The sequence below is a fragment of the Suillus subalutaceus genome (assembly GCF_016647625.1).
Source record: "Suillus subalutaceus strain FC151 chromosome Unknown DFJ58scaffold_14, whole genome shotgun sequence".
NCBI classification, from domain to species: Eukaryota; Fungi; Basidiomycota; class Agaricomycetes; order Boletales; family Suillaceae; genus Suillus; species Suillus subalutaceus.
Window position 1 is genome coordinate 106,428 of NW_024540263.1, and position 20,633 is coordinate 127,060.

The 20,633-nt window shown below is 49.1% G+C and overlaps 6 protein-coding genes across 6 annotated transcripts; 3 read left to right on the plus strand and 3 right to left on the minus strand.

The window, feature by feature from the left end:
• Window positions 1-1,228: 1,228 nt before the first annotated feature.
• DFJ58DRAFT_911421 (uncharacterized protein) lies at window positions 1,229-2,242 on the plus strand (the record flags this gene model as incomplete). The annotated part of the gene is made up of 3 exons (XM_041395231.1): window positions 1,229-1,429; window positions 1,480-1,637; window positions 1,695-2,242. The coding sequence occupies 3 exons, from the start codon at window positions 1,229-1,231 to the stop codon at window positions 2,071-2,073; spliced, it is 738 nt and encodes a 245-aa protein (XP_041248263.1). The 3' UTR covers window positions 2,074-2,242.
• A 1,464-nt stretch (window positions 2,243-3,706) lies between these two features.
• On the plus strand, window positions 3,707-5,484 carry DFJ58DRAFT_97924 (uncharacterized protein). Its single transcript, XM_041395662.1, has 7 exons — window positions 3,707-3,962; window positions 4,032-4,100; window positions 4,291-4,524; window positions 4,574-4,624; window positions 4,679-4,874; window positions 4,936-5,070; window positions 5,121-5,484. Exons 1-7 carry the CDS (start codon window positions 3,867-3,869, stop codon window positions 5,393-5,395), a joined length of 1,056 nt encoding a protein of 351 aa, XP_041248264.1. The 5' UTR covers window positions 3,707-3,866; the 3' UTR covers window positions 5,396-5,484.
• A 4,129-nt stretch (window positions 5,485-9,613) lies between these two features.
• DFJ58DRAFT_698005 (NAD-P-binding protein) lies at window positions 9,614-10,957 on the minus strand (the record flags this gene model as incomplete). The annotated part of the gene is made up of 5 exons (XM_041383516.1): window positions 9,614-10,194; window positions 10,249-10,307; window positions 10,364-10,371; window positions 10,428-10,875; window positions 10,927-10,957. 5 exons carry the CDS (start codon window positions 10,955-10,957, stop codon window positions 9,847-9,849), a joined length of 894 nt encoding a protein of 297 aa, XP_041248265.1. The 3' UTR covers window positions 9,614-9,846.
• Window positions 10,958-11,893: 936 nt separating this feature from the next.
• Window positions 11,894-14,516, minus strand: DFJ58DRAFT_767197 (kinase-like domain-containing protein). The gene is made up of 12 exons (XM_041388847.1): window positions 14,353-14,516; window positions 14,250-14,301; window positions 14,168-14,198; window positions 13,985-14,113; window positions 13,864-13,911; window positions 13,785-13,815; window positions 13,626-13,734; window positions 13,331-13,572; window positions 13,168-13,272; window positions 12,947-13,098; window positions 12,392-12,899; window positions 11,894-12,343 (listed from the first exon to the last, which is right to left on the minus strand). The coding sequence occupies exons 1-12, from the start codon at window positions 14,356-14,358 to the stop codon at window positions 12,185-12,187; spliced, it is 1,572 nt and encodes a 523-aa protein (XP_041248266.1). The 5' UTR covers window positions 14,359-14,516; the 3' UTR covers window positions 11,894-12,184.
• Window positions 14,517-16,132: 1,616 nt separating this feature from the next.
• On the minus strand, window positions 16,133-18,427 carry DFJ58DRAFT_98152 (CDF manganese transporter). The gene is made up of 15 exons (XM_041395664.1): window positions 18,399-18,427; window positions 18,212-18,317; window positions 17,951-18,136; window positions 17,815-17,892; window positions 17,704-17,761; window positions 17,476-17,652; window positions 17,422-17,428; window positions 17,262-17,374; window positions 17,096-17,203; window positions 17,000-17,038; window positions 16,925-16,950; window positions 16,708-16,869; window positions 16,646-16,654; window positions 16,436-16,588; window positions 16,133-16,385 (listed from the first exon to the last, which is right to left on the minus strand). Exons 2-15 carry the CDS (start codon window positions 18,233-18,235, stop codon window positions 16,365-16,367), a joined length of 1,161 nt encoding a protein of 386 aa, XP_041248267.1. The 5' UTR covers window positions 18,236-18,317; window positions 18,399-18,427; the 3' UTR covers window positions 16,133-16,364.
• A 789-nt stretch (window positions 18,428-19,216) lies between these two features.
• Window positions 19,217-20,336, plus strand: DFJ58DRAFT_98138 (uncharacterized protein). Its single transcript, XM_041395663.1, has 2 exons — window positions 19,217-19,541; window positions 19,599-20,336. Exons 1-2 carry the CDS (start codon window positions 19,424-19,426, stop codon window positions 20,279-20,281), a joined length of 801 nt encoding a protein of 266 aa, XP_041248268.1. The 5' UTR covers window positions 19,217-19,423; the 3' UTR covers window positions 20,282-20,336.
• The last annotated feature ends 297 nt before the right edge of the window (window positions 20,337-20,633 follow it).

The window sequence follows — 20,633 nt, forward strand, 5'->3', positions numbered from 1 at the left end:
GCTCTCTGACCAATTCACTATATCACTGCTCCTTCCGGACCAGAAGACATTCCTTGCAATTGGTATTTTCTTGTTGCTCTTCATATAGACACTAAAAAGCGAACAGTTGTAGGGTCTCAGTAAGGTAACAGGATATAGCGATGTGTTAATGAGGAAACGAAATATAAGTGTGAGTACTTACAAGGAAGTGCACTGAGAGTATTCTTATCCATGACGTTTGTTGCTTGAGTCTTCTCGAGTCAGATGCTGGTGAGCCGTCTCTTAAGTAGTGCGTTTACAAGGTAATACGAGAGGTATGCATCAAGTTTTGCATCGTCCCTTGCACCTCACGTAGGTTTGTTCGTTGTTGTTATTGTTGACCAGTTCACTGCGTAGGCTGTATCTCCCAAAGCACCAATATAAGACACGATCTGATGGATTTCATCGCTTATGTGAATGGACCTTCAATGGATCTATGATTATTCAACCTCTGGCAGAGCCAGAGCCAAAAATATACTCCGATCGGATCGTCAGTATCAGGAGGGCACAAACATCCACAGCACATCCAAAGCGCACTTCTCGTCTTTGCATCGCGGACTTGCCACATGAACGGACACCTGAAGCTTGGATGCAAAGCTCACATCGTGCCAAAAGACCACTGTCCCATTTAATGGATAATGGTGGTCCATAGGAAATGTTCCCTGAAAGGGAGGTCCCTGCAGTGGAAACACAACTCGAGGACACCTTCAAAGCGGCTCTGGACAAGCATATAAATATTGCTTCGGTAGCCTTCATCCTCTATCCCTTACCCACTGCACTTACTGCCACTGCGAACGCGTACACATCTCCTTAAGATTTCAATAAATAATCTGCTAGCCCAGGTACGTGTATCCCCACCTTCAACACCTACGCTTTCCAACTATATTTACTTCTCACCTCTAGATGACCCAATTCACATCCAATTCCCCCCTCGTCGAATGGTTCCTGATTCTTCCAATGTGGCACAATACACGCCAAACACTGGCATGCATATAGATCAGTTTCCTTGGCCCCATCTCGCATACATTCCTCATCCAGGCTTCTACTACCCTTACGGTATGGCGCCTAATGCGCCGCATGGTGCCGCTCCCCCATACGCGCCCGTCGCACCTCCGCCTGGTGTGGATACTGGAGTTGCGCACCATGCATTCCAAGCAGAACCAAATGGACATTCCTTGCCCTGCAGTACCCGATATCTCGAGTGCCACTTATGCTGGTCCACACCCACCGCACCAAGGATATCTCCACCAGAATCACGGGCCTGGGCTCCCACCGCCTTTTGCTCCCTTGTTTGTCCCTCGAGCAGCCAAGTTTGTCGGTCGGCCAAAAGCGCGTCGCAGAAGACCTCGAAGGACACGACGTCAAGCGAACTAAGATAGCCTTCCGCAGGCTCAAGAGCGACCCGTTATTTGTGAGTTTTCTTCTCATCTTGTGAGGTCGCATTCTCAAACCTTGGGACAGAAACCCGTGTTAGATCAAAATGGTCGACCCAACGGGACATTCGTGTGTTCTAAGGACGGCGTGATACTCAATCCTCAAAGCTATCTTAAGCACCTTAAGACGAGAATGCACCTAGGCTTTAAACTAGAGACATACAAATGCCCTGGTTGTATCAAAACGTGCGTATCCCATCTCTCGAAATATGCATGTCTCATAATTAACATTGTTGTGATTAGTTATGCCCGACGTGATGCCTGCAAGAGGCATTGGGACAACAGTTGTGGAACGCTAGCACCTGAGGGTGCTCGGCTATCATACGCAGACGCTTGCAAAAATTCTACGAGTTCCGCTTCTGCCGCGCCTGTGACAGTGCCTACCACGGCGTTCACGTGTTCTTACCCATACCCTATGCCCGTCACGTCGATGTCCGAGAACGTGCAGATCGCACCCCCAGAAACTTGGGTTGCGCAGCCGTATGGAACGCCCACTGTCGCGGATCCCGTACTCTACCTCTCTCAATTACCAGAGAATGACATGGTCACAGAGCCCGCCGAAGACGATGACGACGCTGATTTTTGGGAGGCTAATGAGATACAGGACGTGGATAAGATGTAGCCATATTTCCCTTCTGCTACCAATTGTTTTCTCTGTTTTATTATCTGCTGCCGTTTATCCACATATTATCTTTCCACCTACATACATTCTTTCTATTCTCTGTGACATAACACGCTACTCTTCATTCATTTGTACTATTATCGGTATTATCATTATTGCTATTATCATCATCGTCGAGGTAATTTGGTGATTCGTTGGTTGTAATACACACACTCCTTGCATGTACGCACTGGAAGATCTAAGGAACGAGCGAGCAGGTTAGGTGAAACGACTTGTGGCATCATCTCCCAGTCCGTTCCAAAGACGAACTTGACAAACATCAACATTAATATCAGAACTGATTTTCGCCGTAAAATATTGAGAGAGCTTGTTTGAAATTCTGATGAAGACCGGAATCCACAAATCATTAATGGTACCAGCCTCAACCTAAATTACATGGTGGCACTGCAATGCGAGGTAAACTATTGCAACACGGAGCGTACCCACAATTCACGCAACGTGATAAAGTCCCTTCAGGGGAGGCCAGCTATACAGCACAATGGAGGCCGTGCAAGTGCCTGTGGTGGGTGTTCCTGCGGGTCCTGTTGTACCAGAAGCCACAGGCATGCCGGATGCGGCGAGGACTGGAGGGAGATAACAAGAGATTCGATAGGGATGGGCAACGATACTGGGAGAGAAGGAAACAGTAGTAATCACAAAAGGAGAGGTGAGTGCAGCAGCTAACCATCAACAATGCCATCCAACAGCAACTTGGCGTTACTGTCAGAAGCTATCAATATTTCAGTTTTCAACTACACCAGATATCTAAAACCAATAGAATCCCAAAGCTCATTGATATTCTTCACATCCTGCTCGTTCATCTTGGCAATCTGCTTACTCGAATGCTTCAAATACAAATACATACCACGTGCAGACATGAGGCTGTCGAAACCAGGCTATGGTGCCATATCTATGCATAACCATGGCTGATTAGAGACAGCCTGGTTATGCATGATCAACGCTTATCCCTTGATGGCCGCTGCCTTTATGCATACAGGTCTCATGATGGGTGACTTGGCACACGAAAGTTGGATTTGGATAACTTACATCGTGCAGATGACGGACAATAGAAGGGTGTTTTTTGAAAAACATGATGGACCGTCCGCGGTAGATAAATAAACAATAGTAGTCGCAAGTATGACGGCTCGCCCGGGCCGGTGCTCACTCACCAAGGATGATAGCACCGGACACCGTCACACGGTACCCGGTAAGGGAAGTGATTTCCACGCATGAATTAATGGCATTCATTTTCTAGTCCTCAAGAGTCTCAGACCCTCCACGCAAGTGTAGGGGATTACCTTCCTGCCACCTTTAGATGGGTCGCGTCCACCAGCATTCAGATTCACCATCCATGCCTTGTGCCTTGTTTTATCACTTCTTCTGAATCTTCGGCTTACATAAGTCCTACCTACATCCGAGTCTGCCCAAAACATATCCACCCACATCCCAACGCCCAGTGCTCCTACTTCATAGCATCCCCTTCGCTATGTAGGCCCCCCTATCACTTTAGAACCGGGTGTTTTTTTTTTGACGTGCGGACTTGCAAAGTACTGACATTTGACGGCGGCACGTCGGCACGAGGACTTTTGATTTTAAATTAGATTTAGAACGACGTTAGAACCAAGTTCTAACGTTACGGGAGGTCATCCAATAGTAGGTCTATCACAATTTGAACGACGTGGGATTTAAATTCTCCCACTGCATGCACCTACCATTTCGCTCAGACTGATCCTCCACTTCAACTTCCATTCATCATGTCAAAAGACCATATCAACCAATCGAGGGATTCCAGGCCAGTTCTGGCTCCAGAAATCCGAACACACAGTGAAGCAATAACTAGTGAAAGCTCTGTATGTCACTTATGAGAATTGCCTATCCACCGTACTTGAAACGCTGACTCCGATGCATGATTTGTTCAGGCCCGACCCCCAAACAAGATTCATCGCTTTCTGCGGAAGGTTAGGGACGGTGTTTTAATCAAGAAGATTGTGAGTTGAGATACTAAGTTATACTGGTGTATGGCTGAGATCGTACACAAATCCTCAAACTTGAAGGATTCCAACGGTCGTGGCCATGTTCTGCCGAAAATTGATCGTGAACTTACTTCATCGATTCCGAATATCGAGGAAGGTCATCTTTTCGTTTCTGCGCTCTCTCTGACTTCTGGTATTTGTACAGGTTCAGAATGCCCCTTCTGTTGTGGAACAAGGTACTGATTCTCAATCGGTGGACACGGCAATTCGGAATGCCCGTGATGCTGTAGATCAGATGAATACGCGTTTGGGACCTGCGGGACTTGTAGCATCTGTAGGCCAAAATGGACTAGTGGATCTTAACAAGGCAGACAATTTCGAGGCCACATATCTCGAACCCCTCAAGATATTCGACTCTGTTATTGGGACACTCGCGAATGTACGAGCCGTTCCTCTCGATCGGAACCGCACTAATCCCGCTTTCATAGGTACATCCATATGCAAAGATGGCACTAGGCGTGTTGTCTTGTGCATCGAAAGTATGCTTGATTTCACTCTCGTTCCCATTTCAAGCTCAGTAGTTACCTGCACAGATTGTTCTTGCTCAAGTGTATCGCGATGAAGCTGTACTTAGCCTTCTCCAGAAGTTGGGTCAAGTTTACGGCTTCATGACAGAAGACAAGATGCTTCACCAGATATCGTCGATGCACACTATCCTTGGACAGGTATCCCAGCAAACACTTGAATGTGCCCATTTTATCAGGGATTATTCGGAGACCAAGCGCTTTTGTAAGTCATCCATGACCCGTTGCACAATTTGCTGATTCTGATCCCTGTACCATTATCATAGGGGAGAGACTGAAAAAGAATGTTCTTTCCGAAACAAATGACACGATTCAACGGTACAGTGACGCGCTAGATGCGCTCATGCAAAATGCTCGGGACCGGATCATTCGGGATGTAGCCATCGTCGTTCACCGTACGAGTAAGGATTCGGACGTACTTCCAATTCAATGTGCATTTATACTTCTTTAGATGACGAATTGAACCTCAGTGGTATAAATTATGCAGCGGGCGCAGGACTCGATAGCAGGAAGCGATGCTTACCAGGGACGCGCACAGATATTCTTTCCAAGATCATGGAATGGATCAACGACAGTAGAGATGATGTTCCGCGCGTACTATGGCTCTCTGGCCCTGCTGGGACAGGTAAATCAGCCATTGCTCATACGATCGCTAGCTCGTTCATCGGAGTGGGGGGGACTTGGTTCTTGTTACTGCTTCGATCGAAATACCGACCATCGCCATGACAAGGTTTTCTCCACCATCGCACGCGACCTCGCTGACCGTAATCCGGAGATGAGACGAGCATTGGCGGACGCAGTCCAGAATGCCAATGCGCTCAAGACCACAGTGGACATCGTCCAACAATGGCAAAAGCTTTTGATAGAACCGCTAGGGATGCTCCCTGAGTCGACCATGGGACCTTTAGTGATCGTGATCGACGCATTGGACGAAAGTGGTAAAGCAGTAAAAACACGAAGCGATCTTCTCCGTATTCTTGCTGGTAAACTTCAGGACGCAGCTATTCCCCAGATCACAGAACTCCCAAGAAACTTTCGAATCATTGTCACCTCTCGCCCGCTCCGTGACATAGAGGCTGCATTTGCAGGTGCTCGGCATATTGAACGGATATCCATGGACGACATTCCACCAGCCACCGCGGAGGGCGACATCTATGCGTACGTGTCGAAGAAGTTGGAAGGACTGTCGGATTTTGGGAGCAGAGAATTTGAAGCCCTCGCTAAGAAAGCAGATGGGCTTTTCGAATGGGCACGTCTTGCTTGCGAATCTATCGAAGCACCCCCTGCTGGCTTCTCTCCAATGGATTCCTTCATAAATGTGGTGTCCCGCGATCCGGCCAAACGGGAACACTTGTTGTATGATATGTATGACCTCATATTGACAGAGATCATGCGACAGGACAAATACGCAAATGCCGAGTTTCAGCAAACACGGCTAGCAAGGTTTCGTTCTGTGATGGGACAAATTCTTGGCGCAGCTGAACCTCTCCCTTTAGAGTCCCTGAATGCCATGCGAAGCCGTTTCCCAGACCAACACGAGCATTACGAGGTGGAGGTCGTGGTCGAACATATGGGATCCCTCCTCAGTGGCACCACCAACTCATTTACCCCCATCCGGCCTCTTCACGCATCCTTTCGTGACTTTCTGACGGACCAATCATACAGTGGGGATTTTTTCATCGACGTATCGAAGGTGCAGCGCGACATTGCTTTTGCATCACTTCGAGTGATGCAACATGACCTTTCCTTCAACATCTGTGATTTAAAGTCTTCGTATTATCCTAATTGCGAAGACCTCGAGCTTCCAGAACGAATTCAAAGATACATCCCCCCACATCTGTCGTATTCCTGTCGATTCTGGCTTGCGCACGTACGAAAAACAGACTTCGACGTGGAGCTCGCACAGGAAGTCAAATTATTCTTCAACCATGAGCGACTACTCTTCTGGCTTGAAGCACTCGCCCTTATTGATGCTCTGAGTGGTGCAGTTACTGCCCTGCCACTCATCGTTCAGTGGCTGGAGGTGAGCACATGGTTACTAAGCGATGTTATATGTGCGCTCACACGACCGGCAGAGCCATGACGAGTACAAAGATGTTTCATCCACCGCTATAGATGTGCAGAGATTTATTCAAGTCTTCGGAAGCATCATCCTACACAGCACGCCGCACCTATACGTATCAGCTCTGCCGTTCTCACCCACAGACTCCGCTATATCAAAATTCGCTGCAAAATTTCCGAATACACTTCATCTGGCATCTGGACGTAATGTGAAGTGGCCAGTTGTTCTGAATGTACTCCGTGGGCACACCGATTCGGTAAACTCAGTCTCGTTTTCGCCGGATGGGACTCGCATCGTCACTGGTTCGGATGATATGACTGTCCGGCTGTGGGATGCAGCGACGGGGCAACCTGTTCGTGAGCCATTCCGCGGGCACACTGACTGGGTTAGGTCAGTCTCATTCTCGCCTGACGGGAGTCGCATCGTGTCTGGTTCGGAAGATACGACTGTCCGGCTGTGGGATGCAGTAACAGGTCACCCAGTTGGCCAGGTATTAGAACACACTAGTGCTGTTTATTCCGTCTCATTTTCGCCGAACGGAACTCGCATCGTGACTGGTTCGAAAGACCACACTATCCGGCTGTGGGATGCAGCAACAGGGCAGCCAATCGGTGAGCCCTTGGAGGGACACACTGGTTCAATTTACTCGGTCTCATTTTCGCCGAATGGAACTCGCGTAGTAACTGGTTCGAACGACCGCACTATCCGGCTGTGGGATGCGGCAACAGGGCAGCCAGTCGGTGAACCCTTGGAGGGACACGGTGACTGTGTAAGGTCAGTCTCGTTCTCGCCGGACGGAACTCGCATCGTGACTTGTTCGCACGACAAGACTGTGCGGCTGTGGGATGTAGCGACGGGGCAGCCAGTTGGTGGACCATTGGAGATGAACACTGTTCCGGTCTACTCAGTCTCGTTCTCGCCGGATGGCACTCAAATCGCATCTGGTTCGGAGGATAAGACTGTACGACTGTGGGATGTAGCCTCGGGGCAGCCACTGGGCGAGCCCTTGCGGGGGCATACTGGCCCTGTTTGCTCAATCTCTTTCTCACCGGATGGGTCTCGCATTGCAACCGGTTCGAATGATCATACTGTCCGACTGTGGGATGTAGCAACAGGGCAGCTAGTCAGTGAGCCCTTGCGGGGGCGCACAGATTTGATTCGCTCGGTCTCGTTATCGCTGGATGGTACCTGTATCGCAACTGGTTCCGCGGATAATACTGTCCGGCTGTTGAATGCAGCGACAGGGAAATCTATTGGTCATTCCTTCCGCGGGTACAATGGGTGGGTTTACTCAATCTCGTTATCACCACATGGGACCCGCATCGCAACTCGTTTTGTGGATTACAGTATCCGGCTATGGGATGCAGTGACAGGCCAACCTGTTGGTGAACCTTTGAAGGGGCACACTGATTGGATTAGGTCAGTCTCGTTCTCGTCGGACGGCACTCGCATCGTGACTGGTGCGGATGACAAGGCTGTGCGGCTGTGGAATGCAGTGACGGGGCAGCCAGTCTGCGAGCCCTTGCTGGGACACACTGCTCCAGTTTACTCAGTCTCGTTCTCGCTGGACGGAACTCGCATCGCGACTGGTTCGCATGATAAGACTGTGCGGCTGTGGGATGTAGTGACGGGGAAGCCAGTTGGTGGGCCCTTGCGGGGGCACACTGCTCCAGTTTACTCAGTTTCGTTCTCGCCGGATGGCACTCAAATCGCATCTGGTTCGGAGGATATGACTGTACAGCTGTGGGATGTAGCATCGGGGAAGCCGGTTGGAGAGCTCTTGCTGGGGCACACTGGTCCTGTCAAGTCAGTCTCGTTCTCGCACGATGGGACTCGCATTGCGTCTGGTTCGGCGGATGGCACTGTGCGGCTATGGGATGCAATGTCGGGGCAGCCACTGGATGAGCCCTTGCGGGGACATACTGGTCCTGTTTGCTCAATTTCTTTCTCTCCAGATGGGACTCGCATAGTGTCTTCTTCGGTGGATCAAACTGTTCGAGTCTGGTATGCAACAGTTGAACAGCCATTGCAGAATCGCGCCACACAAGATCAACCAGCATTCTCCTCACATTCCAGTTGCATCGGGCATCCAACAAAGACCACCCCTACCATAAAACCCGATACTACGAACGACTTCATTTCCTTCTCATCAAACTCGAGACACAGCCTGCACAACGCTGCTGAGTTCGTTGAGGGCACCTCCCGTGATGACCGCAGATCAACCTCCTTTTCGTTGAGATCTGATGGATGGATGTTAGGACCCAATCGTCGGCTGCTATTCTGGGTACCGCCCGCTTCACAAGAGGCATTTTCTTATAATCCTCGGACCGCATTGGTGATATCTAAAGGATGTGTCGAGCTTGATATGAGCCACATGGCACACGGAACACGCTGGCGACATTGCCGAGATGAGTGAGTACTGTGTAACCTTTTCTGATCCCTCACAGTTAATTAACTGAATACTTGTAGCACGACCGTGGCTGGTACGAGAATTCGTACCGAGATGAATGCCTGAAGCATATCTTCAAGTTGGCACGTTTGCCAATGGAGCCTCTGTAGACGGTAGGAGCCATATGGAGGGGATTGAGTGAGAATTGGACGATGTGCGACTTGGACAATCTCTTTGGATATCTAGGGGCGCGAGAGAATCCTAGAAGCGCATGCCCTGATGTCAGCGGTCATAAACCGAGGGACCTTTTTCAGAAGCATACATAAAGCACACGTGTGTTCTACACAGATGCTATTACTGTGCCTCGCGCTACGCTTATTTAATCTTGACAACAACATCATTGTAATAAATCCTGTATTCACCAGTCGGCCGTATCTGCCGACAATAAGTCGGGTCCGAGTAGTCGTCCTAAGACTGGATATAGAATTCAGATGTCGGTTATCCACACCGTGAGTGCCGTCTCAGTGACTTGAAAGACTACAAATTTTCCAAGTTTGTCGAGAATGGTATATTAAGACCACAACTGAGCATGAACCGTCGCCAGATCGCACCAGGTATGTCGCTTATTTCATCACGTCCATCACTATTTCATCTGAGTCTCATCTGGGGAGTTTACACAAATTACTTCTGCAGAACTGACTGTTCGTTTTGTAGATGTGCACGAGACTAAAGTTCATAATGGACTTTCGTATTCCACATCAGCTCACCGTGCAGCCGTCCAATCTTTGCATGCACACCCTCCAGCGAGTCCATGCCCGTATACACGTTCACAAGGCCTGGGATGCCCTCCTGAACACCCTTGCGTAGGTTTTCATCGTCCATCCGCGTCACCGACCAAATGCGTTTTGTTACAACCTCAGCATCAGCCAGCGCATCGCTTTTGATGAACGCATCAAACCCAGCACGCATCTTCGTGGTTGCGGCTGCCGGTTCCGATGCGTACACTGCCGGAGGCTCAAGCACCTCACTTGATGAAATGGGCGTGCGCGTCCAACCTGGGTGGACATTTACGAACTGTATTGTATGGTCACTCAGCGGTCAGCGACGGTCACCTTTTCAATTACTCACACGAATGTTCCAAGCAGGAAGCACTTCCTGTGCCAGGACTTCGGTGAACGAATCCAAGGCTAGCAGCGGTGAGTCAAAGTCACATATTGTGCCACAAGCAATATAATTAATTTACCTGCTTTCCTACGAACACAAAAATGTCTTAGCGATGCTTAACCAGATAGCATCAACCCGCTCACGTAGTGTTATAGAACCCGAGCAAAGGGACCCCTGCGGTCGCTGCCACGCTCGATACTTGAACGAGCATCCCCCCATAACCCTTCGGGTTCTCCTCTCTAAAGAATCTAACCGCCTCAAAGCTTACCGTTACGGCGCCCCAGAAATTGACATCCATTAGTGCCCTGCCACGGTCCAATGACGTCCCCTCCAACTCTTGATAAAACACCTGCCCCGCGTTGTTATACACGACATTGACGTGCCCAAAGGCATTCTTGGCCTGTGCGAAGACAGATTTAACCTGCGCTTCATTCGTCACGTCTAGGGGGAGCACTAGGAGCCGAGTGCGCGGATATTTGGCAGCGAGGTCATCAAGGGCGGAGGGCTTGCGCAGAGTTGCGACGACAATCTCGCCGTTACGCAAGACCTCTTCCGTCATCGCCCTGCCGAACCCAGAGGAAGAACCGGTAACTACGATCAGTCAGTGACCCACACACTTAGGGGTTACATGCACCAACTCACTCAACCAAACTCGAGGAGTGGATTGTGCCATGACAATGTTGTTAGAAATGAAACTAAGGGACAAGTCTAGAGAGGAGTTATGGTGAGATACAACCGGCGTGCATAATAAACGTGAGACATACTACAGCGTCTTGGAAGAACTGATGAAGTATAAACGACCTCAGACAACGAGCTTATAAAGTCAGTGGAGCCCGTGATGACAAAGAAGAGATGATATCACAGGTGACTATGTTTGGCACGCCCCCCTCAACGAGCCGGAATGATGCTGAACGAATATCGGACGGAGGAGTTCGACTCGGAAGATCCTTGGTGAAAATATCCTTGTGAGTAGATAGCCAGATTGGCAGGTGACGCCGGATCATGCACATGGCAGAAGGAAATTAATTTGACACCTAATTGAGACTAGTAGCTGTGTTGTTCTATACGCACCGCGTAGCCTAAGACACACAACGTCCTGGAGCTCGTTGGAATTCTACCCCGAAGCGAGGTACGAGTGTAGGGTTAGAATAAGGACTTCATGTTGTGTAGCAGATGGCTTCTCTTCTCCGCCTACCACACAGCGCACAAGCTACACTCTAGCAAGCTCTCCAGCGCCCTATCTGCAGCTTGCCGCCTTTCATATTTTCTTTTCCCCACCCACTACCCCTTTCCTTCGCAGACTACATTACAATTTTCTACCATATTCATATCCGAGTTCCTTAGCCACATAGTCACATTCCTACTACTGGGGCCCGGGTGCTTGAGACCCGAACCTGCTGGGTCTGAGGCTCCGAGGTTGCCCCTTCGGGGCTTCCGCCCGAAAAACTATCTGCTTGCAACCAAGCAAACATTTTTCTCGTTCTCACCACTTACACAACTGCACAAGAGCGCCCACAAAGCAATATGATGGTTCGGATGCGAGGAAAGAACCGGAGCAGCGACATAGTGAATATATAAAGCGAGCGTACATTGACACAGTAAAGAGTCAGGACGCTGAGCGCTGAGCCCCTATCGTTTATATTGCCGGTGGACAAAGGACTATAATTAGGTATTTCTTGGCACTTCACACTCCTCATTCATGCTAATAAGAACTACACGATATATATGCTGGCAAGATTGTACAGCACGGATTGGTGTGGTAAGATGGGGGTGAGTGCATCTATGCGGGGGTAGGTAGGAATGTTCGTATTTGTGGGGTGAGTGTCCTAAGAATGTAGCGACGAAAGCAAGGATCAAAAGACTGCAAACCAAGATATCACAATGTCAGTGGTATGTTAGCCTACTGCTGGTGATCATCCTCCACTCGCTCCACGGAATCTACGATCTCGTTCACGAGTTCCATAGTTACACCTGGAATGATGCGCTCAGCCTCACTAAATGCCCGTTGTAGAGTGCTCAGCGCGACTCGCGCTTCCTGTGTCGATACTCGAGGGAACAGCTGAACATGCTGATCAGCCCTGTCTCAATAGGAGAACGGAACCCTCACCGAAGCTATTGCAGGTAATATGACAGAATCAAGCATAGTGGTATCAGGTAACTCATCGTCCTCTGGTTCATCCTGTTTCTCGTGAACAGACGCGCCTCTAGGATAAGTGTTCAAGTATTGGTTATCATAATCTTCATCAGAAGACTCCCGCTTGTGGCCCGTTTGTTTATCGCTGGGCCCTCCACTCGGCATATGCCTCACGGTAGCTTGTTCATACACGCTCGGTGCTCGAGCGGGTGGTGTGGATGCTGACACCAGCGGTGGGGACGAAGGCAACGGTGGCAGCTCAGTCTTGGACCTTATTGATGACCCGGACGCCTTTTTTGCTGTGATGGAAGAAGATGACGACGACGACGACGACGTCTCACCAGAAGACCCGTTCATCTCCCACGTTAGGGGGGGACCAGATACCTTGATCGAGTTCTGCGCACGTCCAATCGTCCCCGACCGACCTGTGTGTCGGACAGTACCAAAGTCCCAGAGATCTTCTAGGTCAGCGTTTGGAGGCCTAGATAAGATATATTAGAGGATATCTGGAAAGCAGGAGGGACCCACAATTCTTGACTATCAACTTGTTCCTCTTCCTCCGCGCGATCCCCACCCTCGGCCTTCCATCGCTCATGCCTCTCGATTAGTTCTGTGAGGTAACTAGTCTTCTTCGCCATACGAACAAACTTGTGCTTTAACAGGTCGCGTGCCGTCGGGCGCTGTGATATATTTGTCCATCTCAGTTATGGTAACATGAAACGAACACAAAGAATGGAGAGCAGACTAACATCGCGGGGATCCCGTTGCAAACAATACGCAACAAAATCCCGAAATGGTTTGGAGAAGTGACTGTCCAGCTGCGGCGGAGGGTTCTTGGGTATCAGGAATAGCACCTGTGTGGCAAGGTGTAAGCAACATCTCGGAATCTGGCAGCCGCCCAGTCCCACTTACCTTCATCGGATGGAGCTCTGCGTAGGGTGGCTCTCCCTTTGCCAGCTCAATTGCAGTTATACCCAAGCTCCATATATCCGCTTTATGGTCATAACCACTTTGCTTGATTACCTCAGGCGACATCCAGTATGGCGTGCCGACAAAAGTGTTCTTCTTGGCAGACAGCGTTCCAGAAAGCTGCCCAGACACGCCAAAATCGGCAAGCTTGACATCGCCTCCTGCGGAAAGCAGTATGTTGGCAGCTGTGCATGATATGACATGAGTATCAGATGAATCAGGAGTGAAGTAGAATGACCTTTGATATCCCGATGGAGTTTGCCCTCTGTGTGCAGATAGTCAAGTCCGCGGAGAAGCTCTCGGACGATGATTGCGATGTACTCTTCCCGAAATACGCCAGGTTTCATCTGCGTAATGTGAAATAAGTGAAAGTTACCAGGGTTAGCTGTGATCATACCAGATCAGAACATGAGCCGCCCGAGCAGTATCTATATATTTATGAGGGAATGAGAATGGAATGGAATTAAGGTGCGTACTCCATGACTATCCAGAGATTCGAACCCTTGAGGAAGGATCCATGATATCTTGCGTGCAAAAACGCTACATGTTAACCTCGTCGAATCCAGACAAGAGCAAGACGGCAAGGAAGGTACGAACTTGGTGACATGTGCCGAGTCTAGCTGTGATAAGATCTGGATCTCTTGCTGAATGTCCTCTATCTCATCTTCTGCGCTTTCAAGATCTATGATCTTGATGGCAACGGTCTTCTGAGTTCGCTTGTCATACCTAGAAAAAGCGTGAGGGGGACCGCTGGCAGGTTCAAGTATCATCATAGCACACCCTTTGTAGACTTCTCCAAAGGATCCCTTCCCTGTCGCAGATGGTCAGTTGGCTGCGGTGAGGAACAGAATCTGATGCGCACCGATTCTGTCTTGTTTAACATACAACTCCTCTGGGTCTTGATTTCTAGCATCCTAGCAGCGTCTCATGAACTAACTCCTTACCGCCATCTTTCTCCTGCTCACCATCATTTATCGCACACGCACTGAGTGAATGGTTAAGTATCTTTGTGAATGATTCTGGTATCGAGTAGGCGTCAGGCTGGTATCAAAGTTTGTTTGGTATAAAGGAGAGGAAGATCTCCAGTACTAGTGTTAGTTGCAGAGAGGGTGGGGTTTGTGAGTTGTTGACAACTTGATGCCTTATTTTATCTTCTCGCCGGTTGGACTGCAACCGCTCAAAGCCATAAAGGCTCTTTTACTACACTACCCATAAGTATGGTCTCCTCTCCATTTCCTGTGCGATTAATGACTCCCTTGAAGTGAGTTTTATATTTGCAGGTCTTTGTTCCAAGTCATTCATCAGTCCTGGGCCTGGATCCTCGGCTTCTGAGTCGTGCCCCTTGACTAGGTTCGATACGCCGGGGACAGACGTCAATCATTCACAAGGAGACTTTGATGTCACCGTTGTCTCCCGAGCACCGACTCATTCCCTAAACGATGACCTCTCCTGCCGCTCTTCGCTATTTCTGTGGACCTGTCACGACAAACGCTGTTCTCAGCCTTGTATCTCTTGGGGCATGGCCTCGGCATCTTACTCCAATCCCTTTTCAGAGACAGTTACACAGCGCCTGGGCCTGTTGGAGTCAACAGCACCACAAGGACACGGCAGTATTGTCTTGCCTATGGATGTCTTCCTTATTGCTTCAGTTGGTCTGCCTGAGAGACCCTGACCTGATGCCATCCACAAGCGAGCTCGTCAGAACTGTCCAGTCCTGCGCAATCTTGAAAGCTCAGCGCTCAAACCCTGCTTCGATGTTTTGTAATGAACACTGATGATCAAACAGGTAATTCGTCCGGTCACATTTCGGTGTACTTGATACAGATTGTCAAAGTCCAACGCGCTTATCTAATGACAGGTAAATTGCACTTCGCACGAACTGTCAATGGCACCGTCATCAGTAATACACAGGAAAGAAGCATTGAGCTTACAAAATACTACAGTATCTACTAATATCTGGGTCTCACCGGTTTACTGATGACCATCCAGACCAACTGGCGGCTCTACGTTCGCCTTATTCGCTATATTGCCTCTCCGAGGATGACAGTTCCTCAATCCTCGCATAATCAAAATATTCACTACACGTGTAACATGCTGTCTCTCATTATAGAACAACGCAGCCCAGGCAAAAGACGACATCACAATCTGCCAAATATCCCCCACACTATTCAGAGATAGATCCATTACCACAAACCAATGACACGAGAGCCATTGATATAGACGTGAGTTATCTTCGATGGACGACCTGCGACCATTACTGACTCGTTGACAGATTGTCTGACGATCGCTCCCCAGTGCGGTGGCCCATCATGGAGAGGAACACTGGTCGTGTTACGTTGACGCCTAGTTCAGTCTGGCAAACTCTGGTGCCCCCCATTTCGCGACAGCCAAATGCTGGACACGAGAGTTTTTCAACCCTTATGGCGCACGTGTCAGGGATACGCCAAAGCTCCGACTCTTTCACGTCCTGGATGGCCTGGAAGTCGCCTTGAAACCGGTCGAATGGGCGGATTAAGTAGTAATTTTCATGCAGGTCTATACTCTCGGATGGGGAATAAGATATGTCACGATGATGTTCTCAAGAAAAAGCTCACTTTCGCGCGTCTTGTCGAGATTGAGTTGACATAGGAAGGCACAGTAATATCGAACCGCACTGCAGCCTGCGGACTCGTTTGAAAGTCTGTGCTATGCACGTAGGCTATACAGGTGGTTAGTGATTTTCTCATACCGGTGATGTGATACGCGCTAGCACTCATATTGTCGATCTTCCAATCATGAAGCGTAAGTCCGATCAGCAGGCAAACTATATAAGGAGACTGCAGTAGTATGATTATACGAGCACAACAATAACAAGCAATCCGTAATCTTGGCACCTAGTAAAGGTATCCGGTAACAAAACATCAAGTTCTTATAGATACTGATAGCATTCCCACAGGGGATAACCAGGGATATGTTGTTTCATTCAGCTGCCTTTCGTCTACACAATCTTGCGATGTTCCTGTACAAGCGACTGAGTGATTGAAGATGATGGGATTAGATCTTACTTACGGGGGCATGAGTCGTCTCGTGATCAACGTGCACAAAGGCACGCTCGACATTCGGAAGTACCTCGATCTTATCCTGCAGTTGCTGGCTAATATCGTGTGCTTTCCATAACGGCGTGGTAGCGTCCATGACGATGTCTACCTCGACGATGTAATCCTAGTTAACACTATCAGTCAAAGAAGCACTCCTGACAGTAGGACCAATGTCACGTACAGGTCCGCTCTGCATCATTTAGTCAGGACAATGTATCATACGCAATGGTATTGAACACTTACGTGGTACGCCCGTACGGTATCGATTTTCTCAATTTCATCGCTGAAGGTCATGGCTTTGTAGATGATGAGCTGCAGGAAGTCGTGTGGCGCAGACTTCCCGGCCAAGAAGCCAAATTGTTCGTAGATAGTGCAGCTCCAAGCAATGATCACTCCAGCGCCAATCTGTCGGAGCGATCATATGAGTGGGAAGGGCAGGGGATGTATGAATGAAGCGTACGAGGATAGCGCCAGTAGGGTCCAGCCCTGTTTGACATGTAAGTTTACAAAGAATGCAAGATCTGGGGTCACGAACACCATCGCAATCTACTTCCTCCAGCAGACATCAAAATACCTGGCGAGCATGATCACTTTAGGGTACCAAACTGCTTGAAGCAGAGAGTCGTCCTACCGAATCCATTGATGAAAAGATCGTTTCGATGATCCTCCCATAAGACCCGCACTTGGCTAGACTTTGATCGGAGGGCCAAACAATACAAGAAAAGGACAAATTTGACCGCTGTTTGAATTGAGAGTTCATCAGATGACCGAAAAGGATCTCAGTGCGGACTATGTACCAAGTGCAGCTGCGACTGCGATGATGGCTTGGATGTGAAAGCCGTTATCCTTCTCTTGAGTCATAATTGCGCGGATGGATTCAACAATAACAACCAAGTTGACCGAAGCCATGCTGCGAGAATGTCAGCCAAGCTCCAAAGGCCTGATAACTAGACGAACAGTGAACCTGAGAAAAATTGAGATGATTTCCCGCTGAGCGAACGGACGAATCACCGTAGACGATATTTCCGATGGTTTCAACTCGAGAGCCACCAACAGGCCATTTGTTAACATCCATTGACAGTGCTTTCTTGTGAGTCCAGTACAGGAAGACATTACTTCCAAAATCGAAAGTAGCATCAATCCCTGTGGCAATGAGGGACAAAGAGACGGATGACACAGCAGCATATACTAGTGTGGAATAATTAGGGCAAGCAACAGGGACATATTGCAAAGACGTACGCTGAAGTACGCAAAGAATGAAGTTGGCAACAAGACTTGCCCAGACTGCGACCCTAACCTGAATGCGTGATTGGTTTAGCAGAGATGGGCAACCCCACAGCACTTCCTTACAGAAAAATGGAAATGTGCTTCATCTTCTTTCGCCTCCTGTGTATGTTCTTCCATAGGTTTCAGCAATGATTGAATGAGCTGATCATTTACCCTTCAGCACGACATCGAAATAATATGATATAAGAGAAAAACTTACGTCATTCTGCTTTCTGTGAAATTTTTCGAGTCGTTTACCAGTCCTACGACGATGACGAAGCTGTGAGAGCTCGTCGTCTGTCTTGAGACCGACTCGGATCCTGTATGGGTCGGGAAGATCGCTATCTTGGAGTGTGGGGGCCACCTCGATATCTTCGGCCCTCCTTGATACTTGTGCGTTGGAATTCTATAACGCTGTGAGTGGGCGTCGAAGGGCGCGTGCGCGTGAAATGGTCACCTCTGGTACTTGCCTCAAGCTTACCGAAGTTGAATTGGGATTAGACATCTTCAAAGATGAATTATATTCAACGCTCGGTGATTCTTGCAAGATTTGAGTATGTGATGTTACGAACACCCTTGTCTAGACTCTAATACCCGAGTTAGAGGGCCAATTGAGAAAACGTGTGTCAGACCAACGCTATACAGGGAGTAAGTGAATATGTACGAACCTCTAGCTAGGTAGGAAAGGTGAAGGTGTGTAGGCGTCTGACTCGGAGTACCACGATACTTATGTACCGAGCAGCCTAGGTGGAGCCAAATGACGTGAGAACAAAAGTAAAGGTTTGAGCCTATCAGATAACCATTATTTATGTCTAGAGTCTTGGCCAGGCTTATCTTATTAATTTGGTTCCGTTTTTCCCAAGTTGTCGACAACAAACTTGTTGACCTCCAGCTGATGGTAGAAACAGGCTACGATTCGTCATTGATGGCCTTGCTCTTCGCTCTTGCAGTTCTCATGTATGTTTATTTGTATTCTACGTGTCTTTTACCTGCTCAGCTTCTTATTCAAACAGATTCGCAGGGTTAGGATGGTGTTTCCTGTCGTCATGCATAGGAACCCCCCTGCTTCGTTCTTTATCTGACCTATGGAACCTCATGGTCTTGTCTGGTTCAGTAAATGACACTACCAGCTCGAGAAGACGGAGAGAACTTGGGGAGGATAATATATGGGAGATGACGGACTACAGGAGAGGACCGTGAAAATACCCTCACGGATCTACAGCTGCAGCATGGAAAATAGGTCTTGGGTTGTCTTGGACATAACAACCCACAGGTCATTTACTATTTTTACCCATTTGCACCTCGAGATCATGCATCATGACCAGTGACGTCGACGCCCATTTGGGCTCTGTTGCAGACCTATTCACAATCATAATGCAAGGTGTCGCCAGCTCCAGGCAGGCATAAAATTCTCTGCGAGAGAGCCGTGTCTGAGACATGTTATGCCTGTCGACACCTCACCTGTGGTCACGATTCGGGTTCGAGCCCGTGGTTTGGTCTAGAATTATTGCACGAACGTCATCGTCAACAGGTTTCACCTTCACGTATATCTGTCAGCCGCCGTTCTGCCAAGGTATAAAGACCCATCCTTGCCTTTACGATCCTTACCCACATCTTCTCCTGCTCTTTATCTATCAAACCACTCTAGCGCTCCATTTAACGACTTTCACGAACCTCTTTAAATATACTTATAATGCGCTTACTATCCCTCTATATCGTCTTTGTCTCGTTCTCACTCGCTCTCTTGCTTTCTGGGGGTGTCCAAGGCATACCCGTCAGTGTCTCCAATCCCAATGCACCACCACGTCATGGTGAGCTCCCTCCTGCGCATCATTTACAAACATCCTCTGACCACTTTTCCCATATAGCGGAGGTACATAGGCGCAACGACCTCATCTCTGCCTTGGTTGGCATCTTATCGTCCATTCTTGGCTCACTCAATCTTCCAGTGGAAGCAGTGCAGCCAGCACAAGCCGCGATTGACCGTGTACAGAATCTGACCGCTAACCTGCCCCTGCCAGCCTTACCAATTCCAGCTTTGCCAATTCCACGGGGTGCAGTAGAAGCAGTCAGTGCCGACAGTTCTCACTCTTCCTTGCCGACTGTTCAGGCAAACTCGACTGCCTCCCCTTCTCAGGCGTCAACCCCCGCCGCCTCTGCGTCGGCTGCTCATCAGCAGGCTGATGTGCACCCGGGTCGTGGACGCCACATTCACCGTCGTGATACAACCTCAGCATCTGCACCGTCGTCTTCAGGCTCGGCGCATGCCTCATCGGCCAGCGCTTCCGGTTCGGTGCGTGCATCTCCAGCCAGCGCCTCAGGCAAGCCTGCTCTTGCTGTGGTTCCTTCTCTACCAGTATCGCTGTCCATCCCAAAACCTTCTCTCCCAGTATCACTACCCATCCCGACCCCTTCTCTCCCGGTATCGGTGCCCGTCCGGATTCATTCTCTCCCAGTATCTCCACCTATCTCCGTCCCGATCATCGCCGCATCCGGCATGCCCCCCAAGGCCTCTGGTACAACCAAAGGCAAGAGGACCCACCACAGGTAATAGCACGCCTTCCATGACTGCATAGCTGGCCTCCGCTGTAGGGACTTTACCACGTTGAGCGAATGTGGGTCCGCTCCGTGTTGAATAGTTTACCTCGCGTTGTAGGCCGCTATGTTGTTTGGTTGAGCGTCATGCCTATTATGTAATGATTTGCGCTTTGAAATTTGAAATTTGAAGCTCCAGTTGAATCTTGAATAAGCTTTCCTAGTAGGATGACGAACTCATCAAGCCCGAGTAAGTACTGTGTCCCGCTTTTTGAACGGATTGGGAGTCTCGGAGATGATAACACAAATTGTTTCATCCCTGCTCGCTCGTTCCTTAGATCTTCCAGCACATATATACAAGGAATTGT

What these genes read in the sequence shown, in the direction of transcription:
- DFJ58DRAFT_97924 (XM_041395662.1), top strand. Translation starts at nt 3,867, where the DNA reads ATGTCAAAAGACCATATCAACCAATCGAGGGATTCCAGGCCAGTTCTG. An exon ending in CAATAACTAGTGAAAGCTCT is followed by an intron (nt 3,963 to 4,031) that starts GTATGTCACTTA and finishes TGATTTGTTCAG; the next exon opens with GCCCGACCCCCAAACAAGAT. An exon ending in TTCGGAGACCAAGCGCTTTT is followed by an intron (nt 4,875 to 4,935) that starts GTAAGTCATCCA and finishes CCATTATCATAG; the next exon opens with GGGAGAGACTGAAAAAGAAT.
- DFJ58DRAFT_767197 (XM_041388847.1), bottom strand. An exon ending in CAGAGCTCCATCCGATGAAG is followed by an intron (nt 13,273 to 13,330) that starts GTAAGTGGGACT and finishes CTTGCCACACAG; the next exon opens with GTGCTATTCCTGATACCCAA. An exon ending in TATTACCTGCAATAGCTTCG is followed by an intron (nt 12,344 to 12,391) that starts GTGAGGGTTCCG and finishes CAGCATGTTCAG; the next exon opens with CTGTTCCCTCGAGTATCGAC.
- DFJ58DRAFT_98152 (XM_041395664.1), bottom strand. Translation starts at nt 18,235, where the DNA reads ATGTCTAATCCCAATTCAACTTCG. An exon ending in CTAATCCCAATTCAACTTCG is followed by an intron (nt 18,137 to 18,211) that starts GTAAGCTTGAGG and finishes ACAGCGTTATAG; the next exon opens with AATTCCAACGCACAAGTATC. An exon ending in ACGAGACGACTCATGCCCCC is followed by an intron (nt 16,386 to 16,435) that starts GTAAGTAAGATC and finishes TCGCTTGTACAG; the next exon opens with GAACATCGCAAGATTGTGTA.
- DFJ58DRAFT_98138 (XM_041395663.1), top strand. Translation starts at nt 19,424, where the DNA reads ATGCGCTTACTATCCCTCTATATCGTCTTTGTCTCGTTCTCACTCGCT. An exon ending in CAATGCACCACCACGTCATG is followed by an intron (nt 19,542 to 19,598) that starts GTGAGCTCCCTC and finishes TTTCCCATATAG; the next exon opens with CGGAGGTACATAGGCGCAAC.